Source organism: Pygoscelis adeliae, unplaced genomic scaffold, assembly GCF_000699105.1.
Source record: "Pygoscelis adeliae isolate BGI_AS28 unplaced genomic scaffold, ASM69910v1 Scaffold82, whole genome shotgun sequence".
NCBI classification, from domain to species: Eukaryota; Metazoa; Chordata; class Aves; order Sphenisciformes; family Spheniscidae; genus Pygoscelis; species Pygoscelis adeliae.
This window is the reverse complement of record NW_008824287.1, coordinates 1,034,798-1,052,905: the sequence shown is the minus strand read 5'-3', so window position 1 is coordinate 1,052,905 and position 18,108 is coordinate 1,034,798. Positions and strand designations below refer to the sequence as shown.

At 39.0% G+C, this 18,108-nt stretch overlaps 1 protein-coding gene across 6 annotated transcripts in view; it reads right to left on the bottom strand.

The window, feature by feature from the left end:
• Window positions 1-338: 338 nt before the first annotated feature.
• ELAVL4 (ELAV like neuron-specific RNA binding protein 4) overlaps window positions 339-18,108 on the bottom strand; it is a 65,927-nt gene continuing 48,157 nt past the window's right edge. For 2 of the 6 annotated variants that reach the window (XM_009318708.1, XM_009318710.1), the window contains exons 4-7: window positions 10,259-10,412; window positions 9,643-9,868; window positions 8,215-8,253; window positions 339-3,820 (exon numbers count right to left, since the gene is read on the bottom strand). In XM_009318708.1, the coding sequence (XP_009316983.1) occupies window positions 3,493-3,820; window positions 8,215-8,253; window positions 9,643-9,868; window positions 10,259-10,412 (747 nt within the window). In that variant the 3' untranslated portion in view covers window positions 339-3,492. Of the gene's footprint in view, window positions 3,842-5,924; window positions 5,938-6,446; window positions 6,455-8,214; window positions 8,254-9,642; window positions 9,869-10,258; window positions 10,413-18,108 lie in introns of all 6 variants that reach the window. The other 4 variants (XM_009318713.1, XM_009318712.1, XM_009318709.1 and 1 more) reach the window with 3 other exon arrangements.

The following is an 18,108-nucleotide window of genomic DNA, read 5'->3' as shown; positions in this document are numbered from 1 at the left end:
ATAATGTAGATAGTGTTATTTTATAACAAACACTATTTACTATGGTTCTTTCTTAAATGGAAAGTGCATTTATTTTTTTTTAAATGGGCTGGTGCATGTTACACTGTATTGTGAAGTGTATGTATATATGTATATCATCAAAAGCATGTGTATATACATATATATAGATAGATGGGAGGACAATGTTTTTCAGAGCCGAGTCTTTAAACATAGCAAATTACTGACTTGCGTATTTTACTATGGAATGGTAAGGTTGATTTAAGGATGAATTAAGCAAGCTGTAAATTTAAGAACAAACTCATTCTGTGGCCTGAAATTAATTATTATAACCAACATGGTAACTTAATCTCACAAAAACACGAGTTTATTAAATAGGTGAAGGAGCTGAAGAACCACACGGTCCATCCAGCCCTCTGATATAGTTTTCCTAATCTCAGTTACGAAATTCAATGCTGCAGTTTTACAAGGTACATATTCTCAATTAGTGAATGTTACAGAACATAAACATGAAGTGAATATTTGTATTAATGGGATTCAAACCAGTCAACTGAAAGAAGTATCAACTCTAGTTATAACACATGGTGAAAAGAATCAAATTTGGAATGTGATCATATATACTGTTGTACAGCAGATATGTACATTGTTTCATATTGCATGACATTCATAGCATATTCATAGAAAAGTCAAACTAAATGATGGCTTAAAAACTGTATTAACGCTGAAATTTGCTTGCTACTTTTGTTAAGAGTTGATATTGACTGAGTTAATATTTTCATTGTGTAAAAATACTGTATATAGTAGAAATCCTTCGGTATCTTCCACATTCAAATAAATAAAGTTACAGTTACAGTTTGGTATTTGGTGTTCAACATCTTAAATTAAATGGCTGATTCTTTCTAACCTTCAGAAAGAAAAACAAATAATGAATATGTTCAATCTGGTTTGACTAGTACGTTTCTCTCTTGAAGACCTTGCTTCTGAAATCAGACTCTAACATCTACCTCATTTGAGGTGCGGCTGGGATTACTAAAACATCTGAACACGGTTAAAAAGGTGGAAAGTCCATAGCCATTCTACACACTTTCATTTATTGTCTGGACAATTAAAGTACAAATAATTCAAACACAACAAGGTTATGAAAAAAACATTTACAATACTTTCCCTCAGAAATGATCTAAACTAGCAAGGTTAACATGAAGTCATTCATTATAACTAAAGTATACAACTGCCTGGTCCTAAGAAAGATTCTTTAAATTATTATTATTATTCAGATAGTAAAACACATCGTAGAGAAAAGATTCTGACATGCCTTCCCCACTAATGCTTAGCAAATGCATCAAAACTTTCCCAGCAAACTGCGCTCATTCATAGCAGATGATGTATAAAGGTTTCCCTGAACATTGAATGAGTGTTCCTTTAAACTAAAATCTAACATTGTTAAAGTAAAAAACTGATAAAATTATGATGCAGCCTTTGCTTTAGTTATTTGTCTACTACAAAAGTTTGCCTCTTCAGTGTGAAAAAACAATACTTAGTCTACATGCAGTTAGTGGGTATAGCATGGAAAAAATGCACAAAATAAGCACAAGTTATAAATAACCATAACGTTTTATTACCATTAAGACTAAACTTGTATTGAAAAGATTTTATATAACAAGACAAGAAAAGCAATAGCAAATTTAACTATCAACTAGATTATGCATAGCGAGTAACTGTTTCTAGTACTCAGGGAAGAGCATGACCCTTTTTTGTTTTAAATATATAACCGTACAAAGCACAAACATACTAAAATGATCAGTGCACTGGACATGGGAGAGCACCCCCTCAGTCATTTTGTTCCCTTAGCTCTGTTTTCCCCAATCTGAATTACATTAAAATAAAGACCCAGTTGTTTTCTTTTCTACTGTGCAGTAAGAAAAAATATTCACAACAAACATGACAATATATCAAACAATATTTCTACACAAGTTACCTTGATACCTCTGTCACTTAAGTATCATAAGAAAACATTTTAAGACATATACAAACAAAACTAGCAAAGTGTTACAACTTATAATAAATTAACCAAAAGAAAAAATAACTTTATATATATATATATTTATATTATATATACACATACACACACAACAAAATGACACAATAATATGCTTCTTCCCATAGTTTAAGTAAACAAATAAGTAGACTAGCCAAACTAGCTATATTTGATTTTGGCCATATGCATCACATCGGCAATTAAATAAATAAGTGTTTCAAGCAACATAAACAGTGTTCCAAATGTGCCAACACAGCCCAATTATATTAGCTTGGGCTATAAAGTGAATTTGAAAATTCTTAACAAATTTAAAGCAAATGTAGTTTTTCTAAACACATTACATTTAACTATGATACTAAGATATGTAAATAATTTTGTAGCACCTACTGCTCAAACCAAGGAAGTTTTTGATCAAAAAATTAATTTTTTTAACTTTTGTTCTGCTGATATCCCATACTGATGACTTAAAGAAAAACCGTCTTGCAACTCATCTCCTTGCTTTTGGGTTTTGACTGTGGGTAACTGCGTGCCTGGGAAGAACACTCTCCCGTACTGTATTTAATATTTTTATTACATGCTATGAAAAGATACGAAGATCATCTGTTTGTAGCCCATCCTTCAAAAAACAATCTACTAATCCAGTTTAAAACACACATCTTGATCTCTAAAAAGTTACCAGTGCAGTATGAACATGACAAAGTTGTCAATTTCCCCTAAATTAGCCAGTCAAAATATTTTTTTCTCAAATCCAGATTCTCTTGTAAAAATTCTTTATATTTTATAAAAATAGATTTTTCTTGAAACCCATTTTCAGCAAAGAGACCACCTCTTTGGCAACATTGTTAATGTTATTTAAATTGTTATGTCATCAGGTATCCCCCTTTACCCCATTCCCTAACAGAAGACTGTTTAGTTCACATGATACAAAAGAAAAAAGGAAAAATAAAAAAAGTTGCAAAATTATGTTCTTCTTTTTGCAATTTTTATTGTTCCTCTTTAATTTATGTGGGGGGTTTACCAATCTGATTCAATCAATGTTTTGAAAAAAAGAAAAGAAAACAAAAATCTTTTTTCTCGCTTTTAATCCCATTAGTTTGTAAAAATTGTTTTTGTTTTATTATTTTTTTTCAAATGAGTGAATGGTCATCTTAAAAAGACCCACCTTCAAGGAAGGTAGTAAAACTAGCTGGCCGGGTAAAAATCCCTGCACATTGTTATCTATGTATATTATATTCAACAACGACAGCTATGAAAGAACATTCAATGCATCAAAGGTTTTTTTTTTTTCTAAGCATTATAAAATCCTTTCCTGTTCCTCACAGGATATCCAATGTTTTAATACTTAGGCAACACTGGCTTATAAAGTCCATGGTTGAATATAAGCCTTGAAGAGTTTTTTGTTTTGTTTTGTTCGTATATATATTTATATATATATATTTTAGTAAGTAAGGATATGAAATTCAGGATTTGTGGGTTTTATTGGTTTTAAAGGAAACTTGCAATACTCTGTCTCCTAAACGGTATCCATTAAGGCTGGCAATCGCCATGGCAGCTTCGTCGTAGTTGGTCATGGTGACAAAGCCAAATCCCTTGCACTTGTTGGTGTTGAAATCACGGATCACCTTGACATTATTGACTGCTCCAAAGGGACCAAACAACTGCCACAGCACACTCTCATCCGAGTCGGGAGACAAGTTGTAGACGAAGATGCACCATCCAGTCCCAGTGTGACCAGGGATATTCATTCCGACAAGGCTCGTCATACCATCAATTGTGATCGGAGAAAACCTACCAAGTAAAAAGAGGGGTCTATTCTAAATATATCTCTTGGCACAAGCTACATGGAACCAAGACTTTAGAATAAATAAGCCAATGTTAATGAAGGTTCTTGATCCTATCCCTGGCAGATGCCTACATGGCCACACTTGGTCTCTAACTCTTACTGAAGTGGAAGGGAGCTGTACTAAAACCAGACCAAATCTGGGCATAAATGTATCTCCCTTCAAGGATAAGCCCTACTTAGATGTAGACAAAGATCTAATAAAAGAAAGGCTTAAGGACAATCTAAGTCAAAAAGGGCCCGCACATGCTGCTATCAATGAGTTCATTTAAAGAGGCCTGTAGGAATTTGCCACTTATTCCCATCACTAAAATAATGTAGTTTCAGGGCAAATGGAGATCTAATGCTTTACTTTTTACTATTTTGCAGTAAAAAAACCCACCACAAACTTCAAGACTTATTTTAAGGGATTAATATGAAATGCCATTGTCAGGGTTCAGCTGTAACAGTAGCCTCTTTAGCTAAAAATACTATTAGATTTAGAGAGATGTCTGTGAGTGGTAGATTTTAATTCTCCTCCTAACATCGTCCATAACTGACATTCGCTGGGAAAAAATTCAGTTAATAAAAAAGTCCTAATGCTGGCCACATATTAAAGAAGATTTATGCAGCAACTGTAGAGTAAGTAAAACAGTGCATAAATATAATTAATGAGCATGTCAACTAATACCTTCATACTGTGGACTTCATGTCCCTGACAGGCTCTTAAGTTCTTCGGGTAGTCAACATAGAGAGAACAAGCCCCTAGAAATCTAATATAGCACCCTAACTTTTCCCCCTGTTGTCTTTTGGGACCTGTTTTCTTAACTTAAACATCTGAATCGGAAAGCTAAAGCCAGGTAGTGTGTTTATGAACACAGGCTGGACAGGATCTATGGACGTCATCTGATCAACCTCCTGCTTGAAGCAAGGCTAACTTCTCAAATTAGATCTGCTGCTCATGGCCTTGCAGAAGAAAGTTTTGAAAGTCTCCAAGGATGGGAACTCCACCTCTGGAGCCCCTGCTCCAGGGCTCCACCACCCTCACTGTGAATGATTTTCCCTTATACTCAGTTGAATTTCCCCTGCTGCAACCTGTTACTGTTGACTCTTGTCATTTCGCAGCTGACCTCTAAGACGACCTCAGCTTCATCTTCTTCCTAATGCTCCTTGTAGGTAGCTGAAGACAGCAGTCAGGGGCTAAACTCTACATTTGCCTTTCCTGAATTTCACCATGTTCCTCTAGCTTGTCAAGGTCTCCCCAGTGGCAGCCATGGCCAACAGCATGGTGACTGCCCCTGCTCCCTCACCAGTTTAGTGTCACCCATTAATGCAAGGAGGGCACATTGCAGCCTGTGACTCAGGTTATTAATGAAGATGTTAAGCAGCATCAGCCCTCAGGATCAACATAATTTTCCTTTCATCAGTTTGAAAAAAGTGACATGCTTTCTGAAGCTACGTTTTGGGATATGTTTTAAAATAACAACTGCACAGAGGAAACGTCTTAATAAAAATCCAGTTTCACATGTACCTTCATATGATGAGTTTTAATACCAGAACTGAATAGTAATTCCTCCGTATTTTTTGAGTGATGACTGAGGGACTAGAGGGGCGGACTTAGTGTTGCCGAGTGAGCTCTTGTGCTCTCCAAAATATCTCCTTTTACACTTGTAATATTTCCACACACATTTAGCAATCTGCACAACGTTATGCAGTGTGTATTAAATAACCATAAAAGAAGCTACACGCTTGATGGCTGCTCACCGTTCTGTTGACTCCTGATGGCACTTTATATGTATATTCAAGGAAAAAAGACACTTGGAACATACATCGTAAGCTGAGGAACATCACTGGGGTGTAGCAATGCTATAAATGAGTGGTTCACAAATGCTCACAGCATCGGATCCTCAGACATACATATAGGTTTGCAGACAGTTTAATAAAAATATGTGGCAATTTTCCAACTGAACTTCACGTTTGCAAATCCTACTCTCACAACATCTTTTAGCTTCTCTCCCACATACTGAAACTACCTAGTAACTATCATAATGGTTCAGCATGGCTCTAACCCACGGTATTTCCCCAGCTGCTGAAAACAAAGATGGCTGGACAAGGCCAATTTATACTGACCCTTCCACAGTATGTGGAATTGTAAATAAGAAGGCCAGGACCGAGAGCTTGTACAAGCCAACAGCTTGTTCAACTTCTTTTGAGATCTGGAAGATGGAACTTTAAGCCCATTGCTGACAAGTGCCAACTGTGCTAGTAAAACACGTAAGCCAGCAAACACACCTTTTCTGCAATGTTTAAATTTAACATCTAGTACAACACCAATGTATGCAGTACCCTGTAAGTGATGCTATTGTAAAATCTGTACAATGCAAAGCTGTGCATCTCACACAGTATGTTATAAAGTTTTGCATTTTTCCGGAATACTGCACTGATGCAAAGGGTTAAAGTTTCATACAGTTCACTGGAGAGCAGCTTTCCCCTGGAAACCTTTAGGAGCTATGCAGCTTTCAACTATTTAGGTACCACGAGCACAGGAGCTGCTGTAAGTCCAAGAAACCAGTGCAAGTGTATTGACACAAATACAGGATAACCTACTGCATAAGTAGCTTTGCTACTAGCAAGTGATCTGAAATTACTGTCAATAAAACCTTTTTTCCACATCAGCATCTCTCATTTTCCATCAGTACCACATAATTAACATGGGGAGAGAACGAACCGACCCTCAAACCCAGGAACACTACACTATGGATCTTTCAGAGGCAGTTTCAGAAGTTTTTATCAACAAAGTATTTTTTGTGTGACCCTATGCCTGTAAATACAGGGTTTGCTAGTGCAAGTCCCAAGTTTTCAAGATTTGCTGGGAGCAGACAACAACTAATTTAAGATGCCTACAAAATGACTTAAAAACCTGTTGTGATTTAAGACTACCATTGCAGACTCTGAATATTAAGAAAGCAGATGCATAACCTAAAGACAGGTAACACTCCCTTTCCCTCTGTAGGTCATAGGAAATCTGAATTCAAACTCTCACTAGTTCGGACTAAGCCCTGTTTGTCCCACACCACACGCCAGTCCAATTCCAGGGAAAGCAGCAGCAAACCCAGGGAAAGCTCCCAGAACAAACCCATCCTTCTGCCACTGACTTGTACCTGACACTTGAGGCTGAGAGTTTTGCCATGTTTTTGGCAATGTATCAAGAAAGAAATGAGACAGGAGAACCCAGGAGAAGTGGTGTGTGATAAAAATCAGGTGGTAAGTTCTGACTCATGGTATCACCATCACCACTAAGGATGTCACGAATGTAACAAATGTACTAATGAACACCAGAAGTAGTGCTTCTGGGAAGATACAAAATAGTCAAAACAGAGGTGGTGTAAGTAGTCTTTAAGATTTGCAATTTGTATGATAGCTACTGTGGCAGCAGTTGAAACCCATGTTACTGTCTACTACTAGCTAGTGTAAAGATATACTTACCATACCATTTTACAGGTATTGAGCTTTAAAAAAAGCTCAAATAATTTTCAAGTGTGGCGAGTAGACCGTTTCAGAAGATTAGGAAGTATTTTCTCATCTTAATTGTGGGGGATGGCTGGACATCTTACAGTAACATCAGGAATAAGACTACACCTTTATTTTGCTGTAAGGTTCGCCTGCATTGATGTGTGCCATTAGAAGAAACACTAACACCACATCAACTCATTTTAGCTATCAGATCAAACATTGAACATACTCATGAAACAGCATAAATGTTTACAAATCAGCTGAACTTTCACACATGCGTGCACATACACATGAACACAGAGCTATTTTAAACAAAAAACAAATCTAAAGCACCAAGAAAATTTTCAAAGTATTAAACCTGTAACAAAAGAAACTTAGGGCTGATTAAGGTGCACACAGCTATATTTAAGTCAAACTTGTGAAGCCAGATGTAGTAGAAACAAGGTCTTAACTGTAAGATTTAGACAACAGCAGTGTAGTTCTGCTTTCAACTGTTAAATTTTCCATTATCAGATCGGAGATTAGTTAAAAACTTAAGTTAATAGCTCTGATTCTGGAAAAAATGCCATTTAGCAGGACAACTGCAGTTTGAATGCTTGTAGCTGTTGCACCTAAACCATTTGAAAAGCCCACCTGTAAATAAAAAAAAGGTTGAAAAACCCACAGAATTTGCGTGTGGCCTTTAAAGTAACAAAACCAACTGAAGTCCAAACTTAAAAAGAATTTGACATGCTGGTGGAAGAAAAGAAGGAATTAAAAAAAAAAGTAAAGTTAGTGAATTAAAAAAAATAAATTGTAGCACCAATCTGTGCCAACACGGACATCTGGCAATCTGTGGAATTCTAATTACCTCTTTACGCCATAGGCCATATTAAGCAAATTGTCCAGCCTGAAAAGAGAAGGAGGGTCTTTGGGTTAATGTCTCACAGATGGCAAGATCGCTCAATGGAACTATTATTAATAGTGTTCCATTTTCAAAGAAGAAACGTTCAACAAGTTTCCCACACATCTAAGGAGCCTAACAACTCCCAGCCTGCTTTGTTAAGTCTGAGGTTGTGCTTAAATTTCCACCACAGCATTTAAAGTCATTTTTAACTTGTCTACAGTCCTAGAGAAAACCTTCGTTTCCAGGGTTTGGTTTTAAAAAATCCACTTCTGGTTTGTCTTTTTTTAGACAATATTAGTATGAAATTTTTGCAAATAATTCAACTGTTCACCTTATATTTACAGTTAACTTGGAAATAAAATGTTACAGTCCAAAATTGCTGGAACTGGAAAAACTCTTGATTCTAACTGCTTTAACATAATACATTCTCCCCATTGTATTACATATATTTAGTATTAATCCTCCACAGTCAATCTAAATGACCATCAAATTTTGCAGAATATAATAATCTGCTTTCCATGGGAGCACACTGAAGCCCTTCTATCCATGGAATGATTCAGTGATAACCTCAATGGACACAGCTGTGTGCCAAAGACAAAAACAAGTGTAAATTTAATGTATCCAATGACTGACTTTAAGTGATCTGTAATTCATTAGCACTTTTCATCACTGAAAAACTAAAATTACTTTTGAATAATTCTCTAAAGCCAGTTGCAACTCAGTTATGTGAGTATGTCCAAGTTTTCTTTTTTTGAAGGCAGACTTTTTATTTGAATGTTAGGTTACCTGAAAATTATAATCAAATATAAAAGTAATGAGAACATCATGTATTGCTAACCCTGGCTTACGTATCAGATGGAAACAGTATATTCAGAATGCAAAGCATAAAAACATCCCCGAAAGTATCTGAAGAATCACACCAAAGACTAATACAAGGTCTCTTTATACTAAAAGCAGGTATCTCAGGCTAATAAATTTAATGATACTGCTGCTGACTGGAACAGACTCAGCCTTTTTCCCGCTACCAATCCACTGTCATTAACATCAAAGTCTAAGCTGCATCAAAACTGTAATAATGTAGCAGAAAATAAAAGCATTAAAAAAGAGAAAGAACAGAATAGTCACTGCTCATTTGATTATCAGTGTAACTCTATTCTGTCCTCCCTTTTTCTGAGACTTCATGAGATCTGATTGTACAGTACTTCAGCTGTTTTAGTAAATACAACATGACTACTGCTGTCAGCAGATTTTCCTCCTCATTCTCCAGGAAAGAATATTTAATTTTACAAAGAAAATCAGGTCAGCCTACGCAACTAAAGCATATTTTCCTGCACAGCACCTGCCCCACATTGTCGTCGCTGGTGGAACATCAGTTCTTTTCCAGGTAATTACCTGAATCTCTGAGCCTGGTGGTGAAGTGGTCCAGGGTAGCGTCTGTTGGGAGACTGATACAGCTGTGAAAGGAGTGCCTGGCTTGTTTTCTGGCTGGGGTTATTGGCAAACTTCACAGTAATTGGTTCTGTAGCACCACTAGGCTTCTGGCCATTTAGTCCCTTTATGGCTTCTTCTGCCTCTATTCTCTTATCAAAACGGATAAATCCCACACCTCGAGAAACCCCTGGGAAGTAAAAACATGTGAACAGATGAATATTTGTAGGAACGGCCTCATCTATGTAATGAACAAACTGAATGTTCTTTTTGACTTCACAGAATACACAGCTTGCAAATTAAAGGAAGTCCTATAAAGAAAAATGCCCTTCCCCAGCTGTGTTCTCCAAAATCAGCCCCTACCTTTTTTAATATAACAATTCTAAGTACACAACATTCTGCATTTTGGGATCCCTCATGAAAGAGACAGCAGTTATGCCTCCAGTTACACTTACAAAGAACCAGGTACTGCATTTTACACTAAAAGTCATATTGTCTTAAAACTCAACTGCCAGCATGCATTTACAATTCTGCCATTTCTAGAAAAACATGCATATATCAAGAAAAGTTTTCTTTTAACCTGTGACTTGATCAACCAGAATCCGTGAGGTGATGATGCGCCCATATTGTGAGAATAACTGCTCTAATTCTTTCTGGGTCATTGTTTTCGGAAGGCCGCTGACATACAAGTTCGCATCTCTGATTGATGCTGAACTTGGACGGGCATATGACACCTATGGATCAAAGAAAAGGAAAGGGGTATTAGTAAGCTAGAGCCACCCTTTGCATTTTAAATGGACAGATTATTTTCTGTTCTTTCACAAGCAATAACCCTCAAGTTCAGATGCTGCCTGTTCTGGAAAACCAACAAAGCCGGGAAAGGCTGGAACAAAAGGAAGAGCTAGAGAGACCTTAAAAACAAATGCAAGGGTTCTTTAAGTGCAGGCATAAAAACTATTGTTCAGAGGTAGATTAATGTGCAACTTCCTACGCACGGCTTTGTAAGTTTACCCCTATGGGTTGTGGGTGTATGGATGATTTACTGTATCCAACCTGTAATAACCTTAGCACATACATAGCACTCTAGAGTTCCAGTATGTTTTATTCCACCCCCCCCTCCAAGTGTCTGAAACAGATCAGGTTATTTGCAGAGTGATCTTTCATGCTATCTTTGTTATTTTCATCCTGAGCTGGCAAGATCTGTTCTGGATGAACAGTAAAGTACTGGTGAAATTAGACTAAATGAACATCTGCTCGGGGAACCGTATACTGACACTCATTGTCATATCTGCAATTTATCACAAGAAGTTCCCTTGCACTATAAGCCCAGAACAAGACCATAAAAATATTGTGACCAAGCAAACAAGAAAATCTAGCTGAGGCACTGCATGTTTGCTGTTGGAAAATTATTAAATCAAGTCTCTCTTAACTGCTCTTCTACCTCTGAATCAGATTTGTAATTATAATATGTGCATAAAAAGCCTTCTGCATTTTTAATATATACACATTTAGGATACACACATTTAACGTAATAAAACTACTTCCTGGATAAAGCAATGGCAAGTATTCAGCACAGATCATGAAGAATTACTTTGCAGCACATCTGAAATAGCACTGGATCCAAACCTGAATATTTTGCACTTCATCTTGATTTATTTAAATATAAACAGATCAGTACATTCCTACATTGTCTTAAAATGTGTCTTGGAAGGAAATGGGGAGGTCCCATCATGAATACAATGCTTTCAGCAATTGTCTTCCCCTCTTCCCAAGCCTTAGCCCAAACACAAATGATGTCAAATGAATGTCTTTATGTGTTGTGTCAAAGAGTTGTCTATGTGCTCCACACCTAAAAATAGATGTTGACTCAACACAGAAAATTATGTGAATGACTAATATTTGCTTCCACAATCTTCCCTGCATAATAGCACACAAACTCTAAAGATTCTAGATTTTAAGGTTTTTGGCAACTTCTTTAAAACTTACATGTTTGTACATAACCTTTTAAATCTAACATTTACAGAGAAGGCTAGAGAGAGGAGGTGGAAAAATTTAGAGAAAGAAATGTGAAAAAGAGGTTAGATAAAACATTTGTTATCAACTGAGGCAAGCTCAGGCACAGCACAAAGGCACAAGCAGACATAACGAGCAGAGAAACCTTCAGGTGCTGAGATCAGTGCTGAAAGGGAGAAGTATGTTGGGGTGGAAACTATTTTGTGCCTCAGCAATTTAGGACCTCACAGCCCACGAGCTCCTGATGAGGTGCAGCATTTAAGTCACTTAATTGCTGGTCCCAAACACCCCTCTGATGCTCTAGGACCAGAACACACACAACACTATTTGGCTTTTATGTAACTAAGATCAAGCCAGGTGCTTGGGGAAACCAGGGATAACTGCACTGTGCTTTCACCTACAGATACCATGCTGAAAACCACTGTTTTGACCATGCTTCTTGGTTTGCTGGTCTCGTATCAGTGGCTTCTCATCTATACCCCGTGCCAGGGCATTCGGAAAAGCAGACTCTCTCTCCACACTCTGCAAATGCCTTACCCTTGAGAGGGTACCGTAAGGGTTCAGACACCTACAGTTTAACCTACTTTAGGAGTAACAGTTTAAAAAACACTTAAGAGCCTCTCTGGAGTGGGGGTAGGGACCTTACCTATTCCTCAAAACTGAGAGCTGCAAAATTAATAAAGTTCCTGGGAAAACAGCCAGGGGTTTCCTTTGGGTTTTCTCACTCTGGCACATTCATTAACCAAATGCCACATTACAGAGAAGATGAAAAGTATTGGGATATGCAAAAAACACTACTTCTCGGAGCACTGAGTGCCTGACATTTTATATATACATACTTCTACATACAGAAAATGCTCTGCTCTTGCGGGCCATGCAGACATGCAGTGGAAGGAGAGACTGCACACGCTCACAAATCCATCTACTTACAGCACATGTAAACACCTATCACTACTCAGGTCTAATTTTTATTTCCTCCTGCAATTAAACATTCAGGCTGCAGGGGAGCCTGGGCCAAAGAAAGCAGCTGCCAAAAGCAACTCAGCCACCTTTAGTATCAAGGAGAAAAGGTTGCAAGCTGAATGGACTCAAGGCTGGTAATATCAATTATTTATCTGCTTTTGAATCTTTTTCGTCTCCCCTCTCAGGTCAGCCAATGACAAATCAATTGGTTAGACCACGCCGTCCTGCTTTCAAGCTATTATTCAGTTAGCACTGAGGACAGGATGTCTTCCCATATATTAGCTATCGAAGGAAGAAAACGCCCACCCTGACCCTCCACCAGACCAGAAGCTCTTTGGTGCTGTGAAAGTTAAAAAGGGAGCCAAAAACAGCTCCCATTTTATCACTGAAAACCGTAAAGCACTGGGTGAGGATGCTGCATTATATTCACGCTTAAGAATTATTTTTTTTTGCTCATGGCAGTGTTAGTGCCTTGTAATGAAACAGTGTGTTTAAAAAGAAAAGAATACGGAAATCCTAGCCACCACAAGAAATTCAAAATAAATGAACTGGAGTATGCCAAGCTACTGTTTGACCCAGGCATTTCGCAGCATTATAATGTTTGTCCATTTATATGACAGTTGGAGGTCAAATGATGGTGTTATATTTCACTGCATAAGACCATTTAGGAGTTTTGGTCAAATTTGCAAGGAAGATAATAAAATACTGTACAATTCATTTTATGGCTTGCTGGCCTCCAATGTTAGTTTCTATAAATATATATATACACTAACTGAAAAACATTTGCCAGGATATTTCTAATCTGACATTGAACATTAGCCTGTGTAAGGGCTTCTCTTTAGTATAAACAGCCATCTCTTAAGAGTCTGCACTACTGTCTCCAAACACTATTGCAGAGTCATAAGGTCCAGCGTTTCATATCTTCCATGGTAATGCGCGTTTTTGTTAAGGAGCACAGAAAATGTCTCCAAGTTAATGTAATTACCTTCCCTATTGATTTCCTACCCGTTTTCCCACATAGGAAACTATGAAAAATTTCTAACTTCAAGACTCTTCTGAACATAAATTGAAGCGGTCTGGTCTTTCCAAGTCTGAGCCCACAGCAAAGGCACCCAGAGGCATGAACGCATCCCATTTGTCTTACAGAGGCAAGGCACTGGACATGTAACAGCAACCATTTAAACACTTAACCACTTCACTGCTGCTCATCAGAGGAGATGCCTTCAGCTCATATGCTGATCCCAGACTTCTCAAACATTGAGTCCATTTCTAGAAGACTCCTCCCAAAATTAATTTTTTTGTGGCGTAAGTCAGAATAATCTCTCAACTCCCATCTGCTCCAAAGAGGAACAGCATTGTCCTTCCCTGAAACGATGTGCTGAGCCAGCAGAGCCACCCTGCCCCTATCAAAACATCTGCTGACAAGCAACCTAGCAGCTCATGTCTTTCAAAAACAAAGCTTCTCCAAGGAGATTTATGTCTTGCTCTGCATCTAGTTTTACTCACCTGGGGAACACGAGACTAGTCAGGAGCCTTTAATCAGAGTGCACTGCATGGCAGCACAGGCATCCACAGGCCACTGAACCACCCTACCAATCGTACCTGCAATCCCTGGGACATCTCTCCAGCCACGAGCAGGTAAGGTGCAGTCAGTGTTAACTGACTCCCTGTGCAGCTTTCAAAAAAGCATGCGTAACATTCAAAAATACTAACCTTCTTGGTGACCTTAATTTTGAAAGGCTTTGCTTTGTCTCTTTGCATTACATGCTCCGAGATGTAGGATTTCTTGAATGACTTTTGGGGTGAGTCACTTCACTTTTTTCTGCTTGAGGTCCAAACATGTAAAATGGGGAAAACCCTTCCTTCACCTGCTGCCTCTTATTCCACTGGTACGCACTGCAAGTGCTTTAACATGACCACTCAAAGAGCTTCACGTGTAAATAAGCACAGTCTCACTTGTTTCATGCACATACAAAACCAGAAGTAAAATCTGCTTAACACCAGAGGATGTTAATGGGCTATGGCCAGAAGAGATGTTTCCCCATAGGCACTTCCAGGCCCTCGCCCATGCCCTAATTTTGTGCAAAAACACAGATTTAAGAAACCTCCCTGTGAAAGCTACATGCTTTATCAGAACAGTTGCACACAGAAACCCTCTGGTCTGGGAGCTGCAGACCAAAACCTAGAATATTTTCACATTCACCACTTGCACTGCTTTGTCCTTTCTCTTCTCCAAGCCCTTGGTTGGGGGATGGAGCGGACTGACGATGCACTTTACTGTTGAGCAATTCAATGCCATTTTACTGGGATTAATTATGATTGCAGGTAAGATACAATGGTCTGTCCCATCATTTCAGGAAAGACATCCATAGATAATAACCTAGAAGCACTCCGGCTGTATCAAGAGCAGGGCTAAGAGAAATAATTGCTCCAGCTCTGTGGAATGAAATGGATTCATTGGCAAAACTGAAGCAGTTTAAAAGAGAAATCTCGATTAAGAGAAGATGCACAGAACTTACAGGTAAAGACTCTCCGGTGCCTGCTGAAAGCAGCAGAGCCAAATCTGAACCTTCAAACACAGCACTGAAAGGTCCTTCGAGCCACAGCATCACTATGGGCACAAAGGCTGGAGGAGGGTTTGTTAATAAGCACTACAAAGTCCAAAAGGTTATGCAGACAGAGGCTCCTAGAGAGCAAAACCGAAATAAACTTAGTTGAGGCTTTCCAGGTCTGCGGCATCTTTAAAGTTTCTTGTCCAAGGCTTTGTCGCAGGGTGCAGCAGTCACAGCAGATGACCCCTCTTATGACTAACTCTGAGCTACCACAAAACAGAACAGGCAATTACCTTAATTTTAAAAGGAACTATAGAACTACATCCCAAATCTGCAGCTTGCAAATGCCTGTAATCTGAATTTTCAGGGAAGGAAAGGAGCACATGCTCTTTTACACCTCTAACCTCTACAAAGCTTTGCTGGAGCTCAGGGGGAAATGCAGCTGAGCACATCTGAAGGCAGCCGGTGAGCTGGCAGAGCACACGGGTGCAGCACACGCTGCGTCCCTGTACATATGGGGAGCCCAATGCAACTGCATACATGGGAAGCTTAAAAATGCAAACCCCTCTGCACCGTAGTCCAACATGCTCAGATCTTCCCAGTATCTTCCACCCCCCCAGACCCTCCATCTGTTCTCCCTCACAAAACGCCTAAGCCCTCTCTGTGCCTTCCTCTATTTTGTTTTCCCCAGCTCCCCCACAAATCAGGGTATCCCCAGATCTCTCTGTACACCCTCCCTTTACCGCCCGGCCTTGCACATCATCTCATTTCTTCACCGGGAGAAGCAGCTGCAGGTGGTGGCTGGCCAGCTCGGTGGCAGGTAGCCCCCGGGGACGCTATAGGAGAATACGAGTGGAAAACGCAGGGTTTTTGGCAGAGTATTACACCAAGGGCACTCAACACCAGAGCTCTGCTACTGTAACTATCAGCAAGCCAGCACTTTCTGGCTGCAACTCAAATTGTTGGGTTTAACTCCCCCGCATACCTCCCAAGCAGTTTGGGACAGGGTGCAGAGGATGCAGCTCTCTTCCCCATCACTCGCTGCCACAGTCTTCCTCCTCCCCTGCCTTCTGCTTCCTGCACCCCCTTCACCTGCTGAGCACAACTCAAAGGCAATCTTTGACAAATGACTTTGTAGGATGGAGAAGTCTGAGGTTGCTGTTATTTGGTTACCCTACAGTGACAGGATGGTTTGCAGTTTTGCAGACAATTACAAGAATTAACATGGACAGATTTAGAGCCTGAATTTTGCAGAAATATCTGGCATTTCGAAAAACACCAGAGAAACCAAGATAAATAGCAAGATCTTTGAGCAGTAGTGTTACTATTTTATTTCCAGAAAACATAGGATTACTTTCTCCTGCAGCCCTACTTGCTGTATTTTAAACTAGGACCATCCAGTCCTATTAATCAAACCAGGAGAGTAAAGCAGAAATAAACATTTTTAACTAACAATAGGAAGTGTCAAAATAGCAGTAGCTACATTCCATGTTACTTGTTAATTTAACTGAAAATTAAAATAATTAAAGAAAGGCTCTGACCACAGAGGAATGATCCTATCTGTTTAGTATTTCATCATCTGAAGATTTGATGGATTTAAAAACTGAAAGGCTTTAAGGGCTCGGAGAACCCAGATTCCTTCTCCCCTCACTGGAGACTTCGCCTTCGCTCCAGCAGTGTCACAGCATGCTACCTGCTCCTGCGAGGGAAAAGAGAAACAAACCTATTTCTCAGGTGACAGAGAAAAGGGAGGAGAGTGGGACACAAGACTGCGCTTCAGGGGGTCACTGGCTCTTTTTAGATTTCAAACTTCCCTTCAAAACTCTGTTCCACCCTTGTTCCAGCATCCCCCAACATGAAGCCAGGTCACCTGAATCCCCATGTAAATTATAAAACGCTTCCTTCACATCCTTTCAGATGCTGTCCTTTTTTCCAGGGCAAAGCAGCACAGTTTAAACAATCTGTACCCCATGCATCACACATCTTATTTTCTTTCTGATATTTGATGCAACTGAATTGCCAGGCAATCTTCAACAGCAGCAGTGACCTTTCATATGCTTTTATGGATGGGCAAATTTCATTTCTAAAAATAGATTCAATTTCTGGAATATATATTTATTTCAACACGCTCTGTATCTTCCCTCATTCTAAAGCTGTTTTGTAGAATTATGTCAAGCTTCAGCTGTAAAAATAAAGTGAAGACCTTCTCCCTCACAAGATGATGATGATGCTATGAAATGGTGTAAATAAAATATGCACTATGATCAGCTGAGGAGGAACATAACGTGTATAACCTATTACCAAACACATAACACTTCCTTCAATGCTTTCCCCAAACAGATATTCTGTAAATAGTCACCTCTCGACTTTGACTTGAAAGGGCATCACTGACTTAAATAAAATGCACATAAATATTTTAGCTGCTACAGCAAAAAGGGATTATTTATTGTAACAATGAAATAAAAAGAACATATCTTCAGTTATTTTAGTCCGCACATCTGAGAGCAGACTGTGCCTAGCTGTTTTGCTGATCCTGCCATAAAACCAGTTCCTCCTGTGACTGCATGGCTGTTTTGCAAGGCATCAGGAGAGAGAAAATTAAACTGCCATGAAAACATTACAGAAGTGAAAAGGACAGGATTTGGGGACATATGCAGAAAATCTTTTTTTTTTTAAACAGGAATTAAGCCTTGTGGGGTCAAAAAATGAGTGCAAATATGACCCCCCCAGAGCCAGCTCACATGCAGTCTAGGTGCAAGGGACAGCAGAGCCCACAACTGTTTGAGCAGGGAGATGGACACAGCCAGCAGGACCAAGGTGACCTTGGCAAGCAGAAGTAATTTGCCCCTGTAAAGGGCTTTCACATATTATTCATTTGAACTTTCCATCAAAAACAGCTTCC